We start from the raw sequence: 16,522 nt of genomic DNA, 5'->3' as shown, positions 1-16,522 counted from the left end.
TAAGGAGAGAGCTAAATTCCATGTTCACACTATCCAGACCACCAAAACGTTTTATTTTCATCATAATATTCTCTGAGGATCCAGTTAGAAAATGCATATCAGGCACTTGATCAAGTCTAACTAAAATACGTTAAATTGATGGACCAAAAATTTGTGTTCTAAATGATACATTGCACATTTGGCAAAACAAGCCCTAAGTGAGGAAGAAATTTCACAGCTAAAATTTAAATATCACTGTTAACGCAGAATGGATGGTACTTGTTAGCACAGCGTACTGAAGGGTTGGACTAATGCTTCATACATTTTGGGGAAAAATATAAATCAGTTTCCAAATGAAAAGGAACATTGTTCATCCTGGAAGTTTTCTGAAGTGAGAGGGGAAAAAATCTTGCTTCTCTCTAAAATTTTCAGAGTTTTATTCAAATATATAAAGGTGAGCTGAGAGGATAAGACTATTATTTGGGAAGATTATTTACTTGACCCAAAACTATCCCTATAAACAAATAATTTAATATGACATCACCTTATCTGAAGAACACAATGAGTTCATTCATAGAGGGGACTTTTTCCTTGTTTTGTATTTCTAATTTCATGTCTGTGCCTAGAGCTTCTTGATAAGTGTGAACTGGTTCACTGGTGTCAATCAGCTATTTGAAAGAGAAAGAGCATCCTGGCTAAAAATACACAACAGTATTGCCTCTCTTACCTGTGGGACTTTATAGAGTCCTAACATGGTAGCCATGGCCATGGACAGTGTAGAGGACATTCCACCAATGACAGCCACTGATTTGTGCTGCAGTTCACAATTGTAGTTAGGGATGGTTGGACCCATCCCTGACAACCAAATCAAAGAGTTCTCCAAAGCTAGTTTGTTAGAATGGAAGTTACTGAACAACTGGTATCCCAGAGTTATGTTGGGTAGCAAATGGGGGTCCTTGTTGATCTCATGCACAGCAAATTGGAAAATGAGAAAATGTTGGTAATGTTTGATCATGTACCTAAAGTGACAGGAAGAAAATAAATAACTAGACACAACTTGACAGAAACAGCAAAGTTTAATATTAGAAAGGATATAGGTCATTAGTGTTATGCTTTCAAGGCTATATATATAGGGCGTGACTAATACTTAAAGGACAGTCATTGAGTGAAGGGAAAGAAGATGCTGGTGTAAAAGTTTATAAATTGGTTGAGATTAAGAGTGTACAAAAGATTGGGTCCGTTCCTACCAAAGGTGAGACTTTTCAAGATATGTGAAGTCCTCTGCCCTTTCATTTAAGGTCATTCACTACCCTGCAGGCTCTAAAAGGAAATCATTCCATAATGATATCATGAGTATTAGGAGGTATTTTTTTCCATCAACCCTAAAATAATTTACTGGCAAATTTCAACAAACTATCCTAATTATAACTTTCACTTAAAAGTGAAAAAATGAAGTGAGTTTTCAAAAGTAATCATATTTAATGCATTATGATATATTTAATATATTATTTAATATTTAATATATTATAACATATATAACATTTACCCCAGGTTTCTACCATCACCCCAACCTTTTTCAGCATTTTCTACAATCTTGGGCCCAGAAAATAACACAACACATCCAATGTGGCTTGACTAGATTTTTGTACTGAGAGACCCTCACATTTTTGTAATATAGGACAATTCTACTCCTTCCCTCATTCACTAAATTTCTTCAATATTTTTTTCTCTTCGTAACCATATTTCAGCCCTAGTATTCTGGTGTTGTGGATTTTGAAGGCAAAATTAATAATGGATACGACACTGCTAAGTTTCTCCTTCTGTGATTATTTTGCCATCCTCAAACCTTCCAATATTGTACATTGTCCAGAGTTAACATTCATTGTTTTATCAAAGCTTCCTTACCAGATACACCTCATGCATATATTTCACCAAGCTCTGGGATAAGATGGGACTTGAGATATTGCATTCAGGGAACATATTGCTTTATGTGACTGGGGTCCTTCCTGTTGTACACAGAAGAATGACCAGTAACTAACTTTAAAGCTATTAAAAAGAGAATTCCAACAGTTATTAGTTTTAAGGCATACTTTAGGCCTAACAAAACCTCCTGAGATTGTTGAACTATCTTCTCCATTCCAAGTGTTGTATGATCACAATAAAGATGAGATGAAGAAATTCTGGCAGAAAAGAAGAAAATAAACAAAGATGTTTAACAAAAAGAAGGGCTACAAAGAGAAGAACTTTGGAAGAAGAATATGAGGAGCCATAAAATTCTTACCATGCAAGGAGGAGAATTAAAGAAGACCAAGAAAAATAATTTTGCCTTTACATGCCTATACCATGGCAAAATTACACCTGCTGAGAAGCTAAGTCCCACAGGAGGATTAAGGAATATTGTGCATCTCACATATCTCAGTTTGGAGATATCCTAAAAGTCTACACAATTCCATTATCTCTGAGGACATTGAGGTGACCACTTACCGACAATACTAAATTCAGATTCAATCTCTATCTTCTTTCCTCAAATTACACAACTATCAGGAGGTTGAGAAATAATAGGGAAGGAAAGGATGGAAAGCAGAGGAAAATATTGAGTTAATAAGAAATGAGAGGAACTGTTCTAATCCTGATCTAGGAAGGCTCAAAAAGAGCCAGCTCCTTATTCAGAAGATGAATTATTTGCACAACAATGATCATGAATACAGCCAATTTTGCCATAATATTCATTGACAGAGTTCGTGAGGCCAGGATCATTTTTTCCCTTGTTTAATACCTTCCTTATGACCTGCACATAGTGGTTAATTAATTCTGTGGAGTGAAAAGGTCCTCTAGTTTATCTTTCCTAGACACAGAGGTGGTGAAAATTCTATATGATTGAAGAATTGTTTCACACATCTAATATACATTGCATTTGTGGTCATTGTGAACTTAATTGTTTGGTATTTTAGGTATACGTGCCTTATATATTTCTAAGGTAGAGCTCCAATGTGAAGTCATTTGACTAAGTTGTTCTAAGGTCCATAAAATCTTATAGGGAAAGAGAAACATTTTGTACTTTTCCACTGTTAAATCTCTTTCAGGAAATAAGAATTGAAGCTTTTAGCTGGATAAAATTCTGGAGTGATTGGAGGATTCTGAATTGTTTCTCCTTTCTGGTGCCTTAGTTAGTTCATGATGGATCTTTCTCCCAGTTTGCTATATAAATTTTGAGCCTCCTCCTATGAAAATTTCATCCAAACTAGTTTGAAATGTATCCCCAAAACTTCTTTTTCAATATGCACCTGATGAGAAATATACTTTTACATATTTAGAATCTATAACCACTTCTCAAATATGGGCAGTTGGGGAGAATCTGATTTTGTCACCAGAATCCCAAAATTGAGAATATTCCCTCCCTGCTATGTCTCCTTAATCATTGCCCTAGATGAGTTCCTTCCATTTGTGGTGAAATATCCCAGACTATTTCTAGTGCCATATCTAGTGGCAATATAAATATATATTTATATACTATCTTGCTTGCTATGCCATAAAAATAAAAAACTTTGTGATCAGCTTCCTGAATATCCCTTTCCTAGAAATTTCCAAACCCAGATCTTTGCTTTAACCAAAACTGTGAGGCCAAATAAAACACAATTCTGCCCACAAGAACAGTCGATCAGGAACATGGATAATTACATTTCACCAGTCAGAAATATAACACAGAAAAACAACTTACTTTGAATCTGCAGATGTCCAGACTGGAGGAATTCTGAAGGATAATTTGTCCACATAAATACTGGTCTTCAGAAACAGGGAGAAGAAGCCCCCTATAACCAAGTCCCCTTCCTTTCTGTATGTAAGACTATAATCTCTTTTTAAGTGACAAGGATGATCCCCCATTTGGTATGCAGAAAAAGACAACTGACAAAGCAGGATCACAAATAAACTAAAGGAAGACAGCCTCAGTTTACCCAAGCCCATGGTCAATATCTAAAATGTAAAAATATTTAAGGACAAGAGAAGTCCAAGATAATTGGGCAGGTCTTTTCTCATGACTATATGGACATGTTCTCTGTAACTAAAGATTTTTCTTTTCTAATAAATGCTCAACTTTTGAACAATCCCTCATAAACTGGATATTCGAATGTAAGACATTAGATAGGACTCTGTTTAGTATGAAGGAAAAAGATATATAGAATGCGGTATATATATGGGACATTTTTAGCTCCTCGATATTATTCACCTTATTCCCTGTGGGTAGGCAAGGAAAGTCATCATATCATCATATCTCTCCAGTGGTAGTCAAAATAATATGTTGATCAAAGTCTGAGAGTGAGGGCCTCTGGGGACCACTCTGCCCTGCAGCTCTTCACCTGCATTCTCCTTCCTGAGTTAAAAACTCAAGTGACAAAGTACCTTTTAGAACCTGCTTCCCTGCTTTCAATCCCTGGAGCATTAGAAACTTCTCTTGGTTTTGAGTTGTCCAAAAACCTCTATGATCCATTTCAGTACATGGGTTATACTTCTAGAGTAATATTTCCACTCTCACCAAAACACATTTCTGCAATGAGTCATTATTTCCAGATTTCATCAAGCAGAGACCAGTTTGACATGAGAAGGGCAGGAAGTGAGAGTGTTAGTGTCAATGTTGAGGGCCACAAGTTCAGAGACTGAGATGAATTTTACATTTTTAACACTTGATAACATGAAATATAAGTCCTTTGCCAAGTGGAGTAACTTTTAGAACCTGCTTCCCTGCTTTCAATCCCTGGATCATTAGCAGCTTCCCTAGGTTTTGAGATGTCCACAAACCTATTTGATGCATATCAGTACAGTATTTAGACTTCTAGAGTAATGTATCCACTCTGGCCAAACCAAATCTCTGTAATGACTCAATATTTCCATATATTGCATCAAGCAGAGACAAGGTTAACATGAGAAAGGCAGGAAGTTAGAGTGTTAGTGTCAATTTTGAGGGCCACAAATTCTGAGACTGAGATGAATTTTACATTTTTATGAATTTGATAACATGAGCCATAAGTCCTTTGGTGAGTGGAAGTACACACTAAACAATAGCTAAAAGAATACATGATAGTAATTTTTTCTTAATTTCAACAATGGTTATAGATTGATAAATCTCATTCTTTATCAATATGCCTGTTATATCACTAGTGGATACCTTTGGCTCAGTAGAATAAGCGTCTCACAGATAATTAAGAAGTAATCTAGAATTGGCATATATTCTATTGAACTTATAAGAGAAAATAGACTGAATCTCCCAGAGGAAGAAGAAAAGCAGACTCCTCATACTGGAACACCATCTTGAGTGGGGAAAGGGCAAGGAGAGAAATTCAAAGGAAGAACAGAGGAACTGAGAAGATCCAGACAGCTTCATGTTGGGAAGCCTACAAGAGAGGTTGCTCTGAGCAAACCTCTGAACCTGGAGCCCCATTCTGTAAAACCTGATCCCAGTATCCAGTGAAGATGAATCAGAAGAAGATCCTCTAAATCCCTGTAGATAATCCTTTCAACTTGATAATAGCTAGGAAAGCTAAAATTCAGGACAACTCTCACAATTGACCCAGGGGGGTCAGGCAGACAAAACCTGACCCTGCAGGATTTGGGGTGAAGGAGTTCAATTGTTATTATTAGGGACTTCCTATTTCCCTCCTTCCCAATTACCTTATCCCACAACTCACTTTCATTACCTTTTATATATTCTTTAGAATAAATAGCTGTTTATAAGATCAAGTGCCTGCTTCATAGTAATCAAGAAAAGAGATTCAAAATCTGGGGAAGGAATATTATACTTCTCTCCTCAGAGAGGGAGAAGCCATCTGCCCTCTATTTCTATTTCAACCAAAACTATGAGGGAATACTAATCTGTTATTTTGAAGGCAACATGAATGAAGTTCACCAGGGAAAGTGAGAGGAAAAGCCAATCTATCCTCTCTTCCTCCCTTGGCTATATTCCTTCTCTACCTCACTCTGGTCCTGAAATTAGTGGTGAGAGACTCCATGCTTTCTCCCTCCATTACAGTGGCATCCAAGAATACAAAAGAATCCATCACCAACAGTCACTGACTGGCAATTGGAAGTTACTATTTAGGGCAGCCACCTTGGGGACATAGATTCTGAAGACAACTACACACAGGATCAAGGCAGACATCTTGATTTCTATACATCAGAAAGAGAAAAGAGGAATAAATAGAGGATAGAAACAATGTTCCAGAAAATGATGTGGACACTTCTGGTAGTAGCCATATTATCATATTGGTGGACTATTCCATCTTTAGCACCATCACTGGTCTAGTATATGACATAAGTATTACAAAATACTGGGATCAGATATCATTAGAAATATCAATGAAATTGTTATCCCTCCCTGATGGATAAGGTACTCTTGCTGCTCTCTGGAAATTATACAACATTATGAAGAAGGGGATGAAGATAATTCTGGGCAAAAAGAATATAATGAACAACAACATATATAATAGGTTAGAACTTTTGTTCTCCCAAAATGTCAACAATTATAGAGATATGCCAGGAATTCAATATGAAGAAAAATGAGAAACTGTGCAAGGAAAAGGAGCTAGTTACAGGGGAGGATATTAAGGAGGCTGATAATGATACAGACATATATATGTATATACACACACACAAGGACACTGAGACACCTATCATAACAACAGTTATGACAGTGGAGTTTTGCACTGAGAAAATGAGAAAATCAGGGTGGACAAACAAATGCAGAACTTGAGGAAGTCCCAGGGGCACAGAAGATCATGCCTCTCAGAGATAATGTAACCCCAGATTCTGGTATTCTCCATGCAAAAGTATACAAGTCTTTTTCCATTCAGGATTTGGATGCTCTGGAATTGAGAATGACAAAATTTTGTGTAGAACCATTTAGATATTTAAAGGAGCTAAGAAAAGCATTCAAACTATATGATCCTGATTTCCAGGATGTAGAAATCTTATTATCATAACTCTTTAGCCCCCCAGGTACATTCACAATTCATTAAGAAAACGAGAGAAGACAATACACTGACAAGTTGGCCTGAATATTTTGAGGATTTTGATTTTTCAAGACCATCAAATATGACTTTCCTTAAAAAAGATTAGGGAAGATCTATTAGAGGCAAGCATGTCCTTTTGTACAAGACCAAATTCTTGGGGAAATTTGTATAGTTTGAGGCAGGAGCAGACAGATCATCCATCTGTGTACATTGACAGATTGATGGAAAATGTGGAGGTAATTTTGGGATATGGACAGGACAGCCAAGAATGTATTCCCCATATAAAGAGACAATTTTGAAGGGATATTGCCAAAATCTCAGTAACTTCTTCAAGCATTTTGGAATGAATTTTGAATCTCTATCTCTCCAAAATTTGAGATACTCTGTCACATACTTATACAAGATCCATACAGAACAACAAAAAGAGAAAGAAGAATTAAAGCAGAAGCTAGAAGAGACCAAGGAAACCATTAGGCAGAAAGAGTTAGATGAGACCAAGAATCTAGCTACCATTAGGACATTCCCATATCAAAAACTACAATACCAAAATAGGGGTCAAAGAGATAATAAGAAATGCTTTTTATGCCAGAGAGTGAGATACATAGTAAAATTATTCCTGATGAAATAGAAATATGAGCAGGGGTACAACAGAGGTTCACAATAGCAGAACAGAGTTATACAGAACTGAGGGTACAATAACGACACAAAACAATAGATATACCAAGATACATACAAACCCAAATGCTGTGACCACTGCAAGGAGACAACTCCTGATCTCAAAACCATGTAACACCAGCTTACCCAGGGAGTGAAACCCCAAACTGCCAGATTCAGTCTAGGTTTTCTCTCTTACAAACTGCTATATAGCCTCTCAGCCCACTAGAAGCCATAAGATAAGGAAGATAGAGAAAGGATAGAAGTTTTTGATTCCGCAAAGGGTGTGATGGAGCCAAGTTTGAGATGTCAGAAATGAGTCAGAGACCAGGCTTATTAATGATCTTGTAGCCGCAGCCATGCTCCTATCAGTGGACTTCTCAGAAAGGCTAATTTCCGTCCAGAGATCCAAACCAGTCAGAGGATGATGTAGCTTAGTTGGGAGAATAAACAGAGTAGAATTAGAGAGTGCTACGTATTAGCATTGGAAAAGAAAGAGACACCTGGCCGAAGGCCAGGTTTCAGGTGAGAGATAGAGAGAAGAGAAGAGACAGAGTTAAGCAATCCTGAGAGATCTCCAAGAGATCGAGATGGAGATGGCTTCGAGCTCCCTTTTTAATTTCTTTGATACGCAAATGTTCTCAATACATATTGATGAGTTACATAGTGTATTGCCATCGGATAATTGCAAATTACAACAAGGTGAAGGTGGGGTTTTATCCCAGGTGAGAAAGACAAAGGGAAGTAAGCTTTCGCACCCTAACCCTAGCCACACTGGGAACAGAGTTCATTGCCATGTGCAGAATGGCCATGTACCCACACACAATCCTTGCCTCTTAATTATACATATGGGCTGGACTGCTGCATGCTATGTATTTATTGGGGTCCAATTTGGTTCTTTATTCTCATCCTCAATAGACAAAAGTCAAAATTTTATAATCAATTGAACATAAATATTCATCAGGAGCTGATTGATTCTGTATCAAGATTTCTTTACATAAACGACAAGAATCGTAACACACAGAAATAAATAATGTCCTCACTATTAGTTTTTCCTCCATAAATTTTTATCACAAACCAGATATACCCAACCTTTCTGGAAGACTCTTGCCTCAATCTTTCCATCAATTTCCCATCATGGGACCAACACTTACCCTACATGTATTTTCTAATTCCTCAAAACAAGATAATATAACAATGGAGTATGCTAACACTTCATCACTTATTGCTATGCTACCATGTGACTCAACATCCTTATGTTTACACATACATTGTGGAAGGATAATATCTACATTATGTTCCTTCATAGGACCTTCACTATAACAACCCTCCTCTGGTAACACCTATTAAAATAAGATTTCATTTTAAAATCTCACCCTTTTCATTAAGGAATTGGAATTTACTTTATAATGTTGTATTAAAGTCATTGTTGTGACCCAACTTGACAACTACTACAGACCTATTTCATTTTAGTCCAGGCCTTAGAATTGGAGCATGGCCAACCATTTTATTCACAATGTCTAGCACAATGCTTAGAACATTATCAGTGATGAATAAATGCTGACTGACGTCTTACTCTGAAAAAGCAAGATTGGAGAGGGAAAAAGCCAACATGACAGGGTAGCAGCACTTAAAATCTGGAACCACTCTGAGAATTCCCTAAAATCAACCTGAAAAGATAACCTCAAAAAGAATACTTGTGTCACAGAAACAACAAGGGACAATGAAGTGGAGTGAAGTAACTCCCTGAACAAAAAACTCTGGGAAGGTAGGCATAGAGGGGATATTTCATTGGGGAAAGATGGGAGCCAGAAATAAAATCACACAAAGAGGAGTCCAAGCCACCCATCATCTACCTACTTCGCCAGGTTCTTAACCTGGGCACAAGTCAACTTCAAGATCATGAGATCTTTCTTAATCCAACACCAGCCCCTTGAAGTCCCAAGATCTAGCATAAGACTATAGTGAGTCCCCAAGTCCTGAAAGAAAACTACAGTTAGGTCCAAAGCCCATGGCTTTTGGGTTGTTTCTAGCTTGTCATGAAGCCCTAAGACCTAAGGCAAGGTACCTCACAGTGCTTGATACCTCGAAAAACATCAGCAGTCATTAGTGGAGATTGAATCAGCAACAGGTGTTGACTTCAAGAGCTACTAGCCCACAGGCCATCATACCATCATGGAATAACTGAAACTTTAAAAAAATTGGAACTAGAGCTGAGGGTAGCAGTGTGTGATGATACATGAACTCTGTCAAACTGATTGTAATGTATATCATTGGTCTTTGAGAAATTTAAGAAATGGAAAATATCCATTGATTTGAACGCGTCTTCTAAATTAGTTTTCAGATACTTAGGAGCACCACCACCTCTGACTGATCATGGCTTAGTTTTAATTTGTTGGTGAAAAGAGGTCAGTGTCCATTAAGTGGTAGATAAATAGTTGACAAGGTGAAGTGCAATCTCAACATTCTGTTCCCTACCTCCACATTTATTTGTGTCAAGATAAAGCAAAGAAATGCAATGGATAGAACATTTAAAATACGTCTTATACGACTGTTATGGTCTCATCCCAGCTGAAGATAGACTTCCCATGTGGGCTTGAACAGTGCTTTGTAACTCTTCACCTTACTCTACCCTTCCCCAAAGGTGGTATGGTACTTGTGGTTTGGCTTATATCACCTCACCAGTATCTGTACATGCCTGTTATTTCACCAGATGGATAAGTCCATGGCCAGGAATTTAGGTACTTAGTGGCATTCTAGAACCAAAAGGTTGAAAGCTTCATTCAAGATTCAGTTCAAACCATCTCCCAAACATTTAAGACAATCTCTTTCCTATAGGATGAGATTAAATTCTTAGCAAAAATGGTTATAAAAAACTGGCTGTCTCATGACATGCTTATAGCTTCATCAGGAGTTGCATGTGTCCTTATTAATTAATCAATTAATTAATCAATATTCTTGTTCTTACATAGATAGGGAAATTGTGACAAATATCCATGAGCTGCAAAGGTCTTTTAATGACACTCAGCAAATCACTGTAGAGACTTCCATGACATCTGAACCTCTCATGGCTACAAGGAACTGGTTTGTTTGCTACTATAACCAAATGGTTTTTTGTAATCTTGGGAATTGTGATCCACTTTAGAATTTGTATGTGCAGTTGTAGCAAACCTGTTTTATGTAGATAAAGAAGAACAAGGCATAGACTCACTATGAGATAGTGAGATCAAAGCAGTCACATGCAAAACATCAAAGAAAATGGAAATTGTTCTCAATTCTGGAACACATGAAAAAGGAATTCAAAAATCAAATTATAGAGAGAAGAAAAATGTGGAAAAGAAATGAAAATAAACAAGAAGGAAATAATAGTTTAAAAAACAAAATCAATCAAGTAGAAAAAGAAGCACAATAATTGCATGAGAAATGCTACTTTTCTGAAAAAAGGGAAGAAAAGAAATTGAAGGAATTTATGAATGCACTGAAGAAATTAAACTCTTTGCAGGTGATATGATGGTATACTTAAAGAATCTTACAGAATCAACTAAAAACTAGTTGAAATTTAAATAAAAGTTCACAACAATGTCTTCCTCCCTGAGGTGAATAATAACAAACACAGGGATCACTCAGGGATACATGACTGAGTTATGAGGTATATGAATCAATTTGCAAAAGAAAATCAAAAACAGGAAAAAATCCAAATAAAGGTGAAAAAATAACTTGTCAATGAAATACAAAATGTAAAAGTCTTTTGTCTTAAAAAATCTAAGTAAAGGAAAAACAAATATATAATAATTGAATCAGGGCCCAATTAAAATGATTTAAGCAAGTATGCCTTTACCCAATTAGTAGCCAGGACAATAGAAAGTTTGCCACACCATGAAAGACAGAAAAGGAACTACATTATAGGAGCCAGGTAGGAGTCAAATTTGAGATACTAGGTAGAATGTGGGACAAGGAAGACCTGCCTTTAACATGTGTTAAACAGCTGCAAACTCAAACCCCAAATAAGTTCAAGTCCTCTTGTCTTTTATTTAAATTTGAGCAATTTTAGGATAAGAAACTTGCTACCTCCCAGAATCGAGAATGCACCCTGAAGATAGATGACTGCAAAGACCACATGTTGCACCAGAAGATCCAGAGTGGACTTTGGGATGTGAATTGAATTTTAGGGTGTTGAAATGCCTTTGTTTTGAATGTATACTCTTATGTCTAAGGGGACTGCCCCCAAATTGGCTTTTTGTCAACCTAGTAATCATTTGTTTTGTTCTCTTTTCCTTTTATCCACAAATTCTTGTGATTTTTAAGTTGATTATGTTTCCATGATCCTTTGGGGGAAACTGGTTTCCCAATAGGATCATGGGGGTATGTATAAATGGAGATTTTGAGCCTTTGGACTTTATCCCCCAGAAGTCCCTTAGGATTTCCCAAAATTCCCTTTTCCTGTGTCCCCGCATTTTGCATGATTGTATTTAAGTGGCTTTAACTCCTCCCCCCCTCTCTCTTTTTGGACCTGTGACCAGGCTGAAATCAGGCAGTTCTTTTGCCCTAATTATTATTAATAAAACTTTTAAAATATAAAAAAAAACTAGTTGAAATAATTAATAACTTTAGTATATTTGCAGTTTACAAAATAAATCCACATAAATCATTAGTATTTCTATATATTAACAACAGTGTCCAGCAATGAAAGTTAGAAAGTGAAATTCAACTTAAAAACACTCTAAACAAAATATTTGATAATCTACTTGTCAAGTCAAACACAGGAATGATATGAAAGCAATTATAAAACACTTTTCACATAAACAAAATCTGATATAAACAATCAGAAAAACATTAATTGCTAATAGGTAGGGTGAACTAATATAATAAAAATGACAATTCTACCAAAATTATTTGATTTCCTCAGTAAATTCATAATAGATGCTTGTATTAGAGTCCAATGAAAGTTATTTTTATTCTACAAATCTTTGGGAAAAAATTACAGTAATCTTGTATTTACCCATTATAAGTCAGGACTACAGGAAGTTGCCATACTATACCAGAGAAAAAAGAAAAACAAGATTTTCATGTAAAAAAGGAAAGTGTCATTTCCTGGTCTGATATTTTTGTAATTTCTCAGGGATTGGTGAGCCAGACTAATCAATTGATGGGTACTTTCACAGAAAAATATTTTTCAAGGAGTGTGGTTAAAGGAACCCTATGTCTTAACATATGTCAAGAGCCTCAACCTCGAATCTCACACTAGGTTCAAGTCCTTTTATAATGGTGTAGAAGTTCATCAATCCTATATGGATTGATTTCTCTTGACCTATGTGCTCTTTTGGCACTTTTCAGGTTAAATCTGGGCTTCTATGCCACTATGTAGATAAAGTCTCTGCTCCTTTTCTTATTTCCATATCCATAGAATCAGAGACCATCATAAATCACAGTCTCATAATATTTATCCATAAGTGGAAGGTTTCCATAGTCTAAAACTATTATAGTATGCTAAGCAAAAGGATATCTTAGCCCATTGAAAAAATCAAAAATAGTTAAAAAATGTTTTCAATTCAATTACATGTGCTTGAAATCTGGAAAAATTGGGAGAAAGAAAAAAAAAGTAAAATATTGTATGGAACAAATAAAGTTCAATAGTAGAGATCCATCAATAGGGAAGTCTTATCATAATCAATTGTTAGATACCATCCATATAGTCAATTATTCATTATCAACAAAAAGTATAATCAGTCACAGAGATACTGTATTTTTTAAAAATCCATTTTTTTTCTTTTTTGCTACTATTCGGAGGGGAGACAAAACTGAAAAGGGTTGATATGAACAATAAATAATAGAGTTCTAAGGGTCACCACCTTCTGCCCAATATAGAGGAGTAGAAGCACCCTAAGTATTTTTTGGATGAACTCAATTTTTTATATATTGTTTGGTATTTCATTTTGTATGTCCTTTTGTCTCAGTTTGAGCACTGTCATTTTCCCAATTTCTGTTTCTATAATTTTGATTTCTAAAATTTTGATCCCTATAGTCATTATAGTTATTTCTATCACTCCTAAAGTTGTAATTTCTATGATCTTTAGTCATTTCTATAGTTATTATTTCTAAAGTTGTTATTATTTCTTTTTTCCTATAGCCAGTTCTTAAAGACCATCATTACATCGAGTCTTCTTCCACAGTAAAGGAATCTTACTGATTTATCTGTGGATTACTGCAAAGGGGTTATGGTTTCTCCCTAATTTTTCTGTTTTCTTTTTAACATTTCTATTTCTTTCAGTAAAACTTCAACTGATTTACTGTTTTCGGCATGTCTTTTTCTTATGCCCTTATAAATGTGGAGTATATTGGGTGCTCATGGAGGAGTAGTATCTCTGGTATAGAGGGCTTGTCATGCCCTTCTAGGGCAGCTCTCCAACCTCTTACCCTCACCTGACACCCAGCTCTCATTTGTGGCTCCTAGTAGCTGCTACCATGTGGCAGCAGCCACACCCTGGGCAAAGGCTTCGACAGGCTGGCTAAACCTTGTGAGAGTAGCCTTTGGGTCATTGACCCCTGGTGAACCAGGGCTTTGCTCACCCAGCATGTGAAGACTACTTTGGCCGAACAGATGGAAGAAACCAATAAGAAGGTTCAAAGGCTGAGATGGCGACGCAGCAAAGTACTGTGGAGTGCTTAGGGCGTGTTGGAGCACAAAAAACAACATGGCCATCCAATGCAGCTGAGGAAGTCTCCAGGTGTAACAATTTTTCGTGCCACTGGACCCAGGCTTCCAATGCCGAGAGAGTGGGACTGTCTCTGTGCATCGAGTTTTCCACTTAAATCTCCTTCATGCACAAGTGTTTTTGTGCACACTCATCTACATCATAGATGAAAGCGCACAAAGACAATCATCATCCTCGGTTACCAGGAGACTACTACTATAAATGTTGACTGCTACTCTCCTCAATTCTTTAATGTCCATAAAGTCCCATTTAGGGAAGCTTGTTTTAAAGTAGTCTTTTACCAATGAACAATAATTCTTACTGAATTGTTTATGTATTTGTCTAATGTCTCTTTTTCTGGATAGTTCAAAGTGCATATATATTTTCCCCACATCTATGTCTATCCATAAACTGGGATGGAGTCTCATCTATTTCTCGTTTGGTGCTTTCTAATTTAGGCCATGAATCTGGTCTATCAGAGCACACTCTCATGGCTGTCAATAATGTTTCTCTGGGCTGGTTTAGTTTTGTATAATCCTTTTCAAAATTTGGGTTCCAATGTGGAAACTTGGTTGGCCAATAATTTGCTCCCTTAACTTAATTCTTGTTAGCCAAAGAGATGACATTATTTTCCTCTCTTTTTTTCAGAAATTTTTCTAATAAATTTTCAATATATATCCAAGTGGGGTCAAATTTTTGAATATGTTCTCCAATCTATTGAATATTGGATCTTCCTTGAATGTGTGAAGCTCTTCTTTGAATTAATTAAATCCTCAGGACTGAAATGTATATGTTGTCTTATAGATACTAAGTTCCAATTTTTATTGAAAGTTGGAATTTTCTTTAGAAGAAATAAACTTCTATCTGAACTTTTTCTTGTTTTTGTCTCTAGGCTTCTTGCTCCATTTTTAATTAGGTAGGTAAGAGAAGGGGAAGGGGTGGGCAAGCTGAGGGAGGGATGTTGTGAACCCATAGTTCCAGAAAGAAGAGAGGTAGGAGCACTATGGGAAATGTTTTGGGCAGGGTGGGAAGGAGGGCAAAAGGAAGAAGGGGCTAAGGGGAAGATGAAGAGGGGTTGGGACAGGATGAATGGGTTGGGTATGAGGTTAGGGTGGTGTATTTTAATTTAGAATCCAATATTTTTGATTTTTTTTGTTTGAGATTGAATTTCATAAAAATCCAAGATTTTGATTTTTTTTTCTAGAAAAGATCTTCAAGGAAGAAGTTTGATAAACTCCTAAATCCAGAGGAAATCCAGAGAATGAACTGATACAGAAATATGCCAGAAAACCTACCCTACATCAAGAAGATCAAGAATGAACTTTGGATATGGTTGATTGAACTGAAGTTTGATTGAACATTTATTGTAAATGTACATTTTCATGCCAAAAGGGACTGCCTCTAATTTGGCTTTCTGTCAATGCACATAGCAAAACATTGGTTTTTCTTTCTTTTCTACTCCCTCCCTCACTACTTTAATTTCCTCTTAGAAAATTGAATATTGTATGCATGTGTAGTTAGAAGTGCATTTAGGACTACAAGATGATTATGTTAAATGATCAATGGGGAAACTAGTCTCCCAATGATCATCAGGGGGGATTGTGAATCTTAAAAATTCTCAGACCCTACTTCAGAACACTTGGTTAAGACCATTCCCCATTTTAAACAATGAAGGGACTTAGATCAGGAATGTGAGAACTCTGCTCCACCCATACTTAAGCATACTTTAGGGGAAGATAAAGTGGTAAACTCTTTACTGAACAATGAAAAGTACTTAACTCATACTTATAGTGAAGCAAAAGCCTTAAGCTAAGTCTATTTTTAGGAAGGTGCTAAGTACCTATAAGCTATGTCTATTTTTAGGAAGGTACTAAGTACCTATGAAGGTCAGGCAACTTGCAAACTTGCAGGGGGCAAAGAGGTTAGAATTACTCAAAAGTTTAGTCTACTTAGGTGTGAATTAAGACTGGTCTGTCCTTTGGAAAACGTCTACTGTGATTGGTAGATGTGAGAACTTAGGGGAGGTGACATAGGAGAAAATTTTCTTTAAAAGGAAAAAAATTGAGCCTTGGAAGCTGAAGTGGAGCTGAGCTGTACTGCTGGGTGTCTGAACACTAAAATCTTGCTTGGGACAAAAACTTGTGGTGAGTGGATTAAAGACCAACTGATCTCTCTCTTAGGACTTCAGCCTAGGCT

At 36.4% G+C, this 16,522-nt stretch overlaps 1 protein-coding gene across 2 annotated transcripts in view; it reads right to left on the bottom strand.

Moving 5' to 3' along the window:
• VN2R644 (vomeronasal 2 receptor 644) overlaps positions 1–16,522 on the bottom strand; it is a 52,944-nt gene that overhangs the window by 24,329 nt on the left and 12,093 nt on the right. Inside the window, exons 1-2 of one of the 2 annotated variants that reach the window (XM_007497306.2) lie at positions 3,698–3,942; positions 707–998 (exon numbers count right to left, since the gene is read on the bottom strand). In XM_007497306.2, coding sequence (XP_007497368.2) covers positions 707–998; positions 3,698–3,942 — 537 coding nt within the window. 2 annotated transcript variants of the gene reach the window in all.

Source organism: Monodelphis domestica, chromosome 6 (assembly GCF_027887165.1).
Source record: "Monodelphis domestica isolate mMonDom1 chromosome 6, mMonDom1.pri, whole genome shotgun sequence".
NCBI classification, from domain to species: domain Eukaryota; kingdom Metazoa; phylum Chordata; class Mammalia; order Didelphimorphia; family Didelphidae; genus Monodelphis; species Monodelphis domestica.
This window is presented reverse-complemented; position numbering and strand designations above follow the sequence as displayed.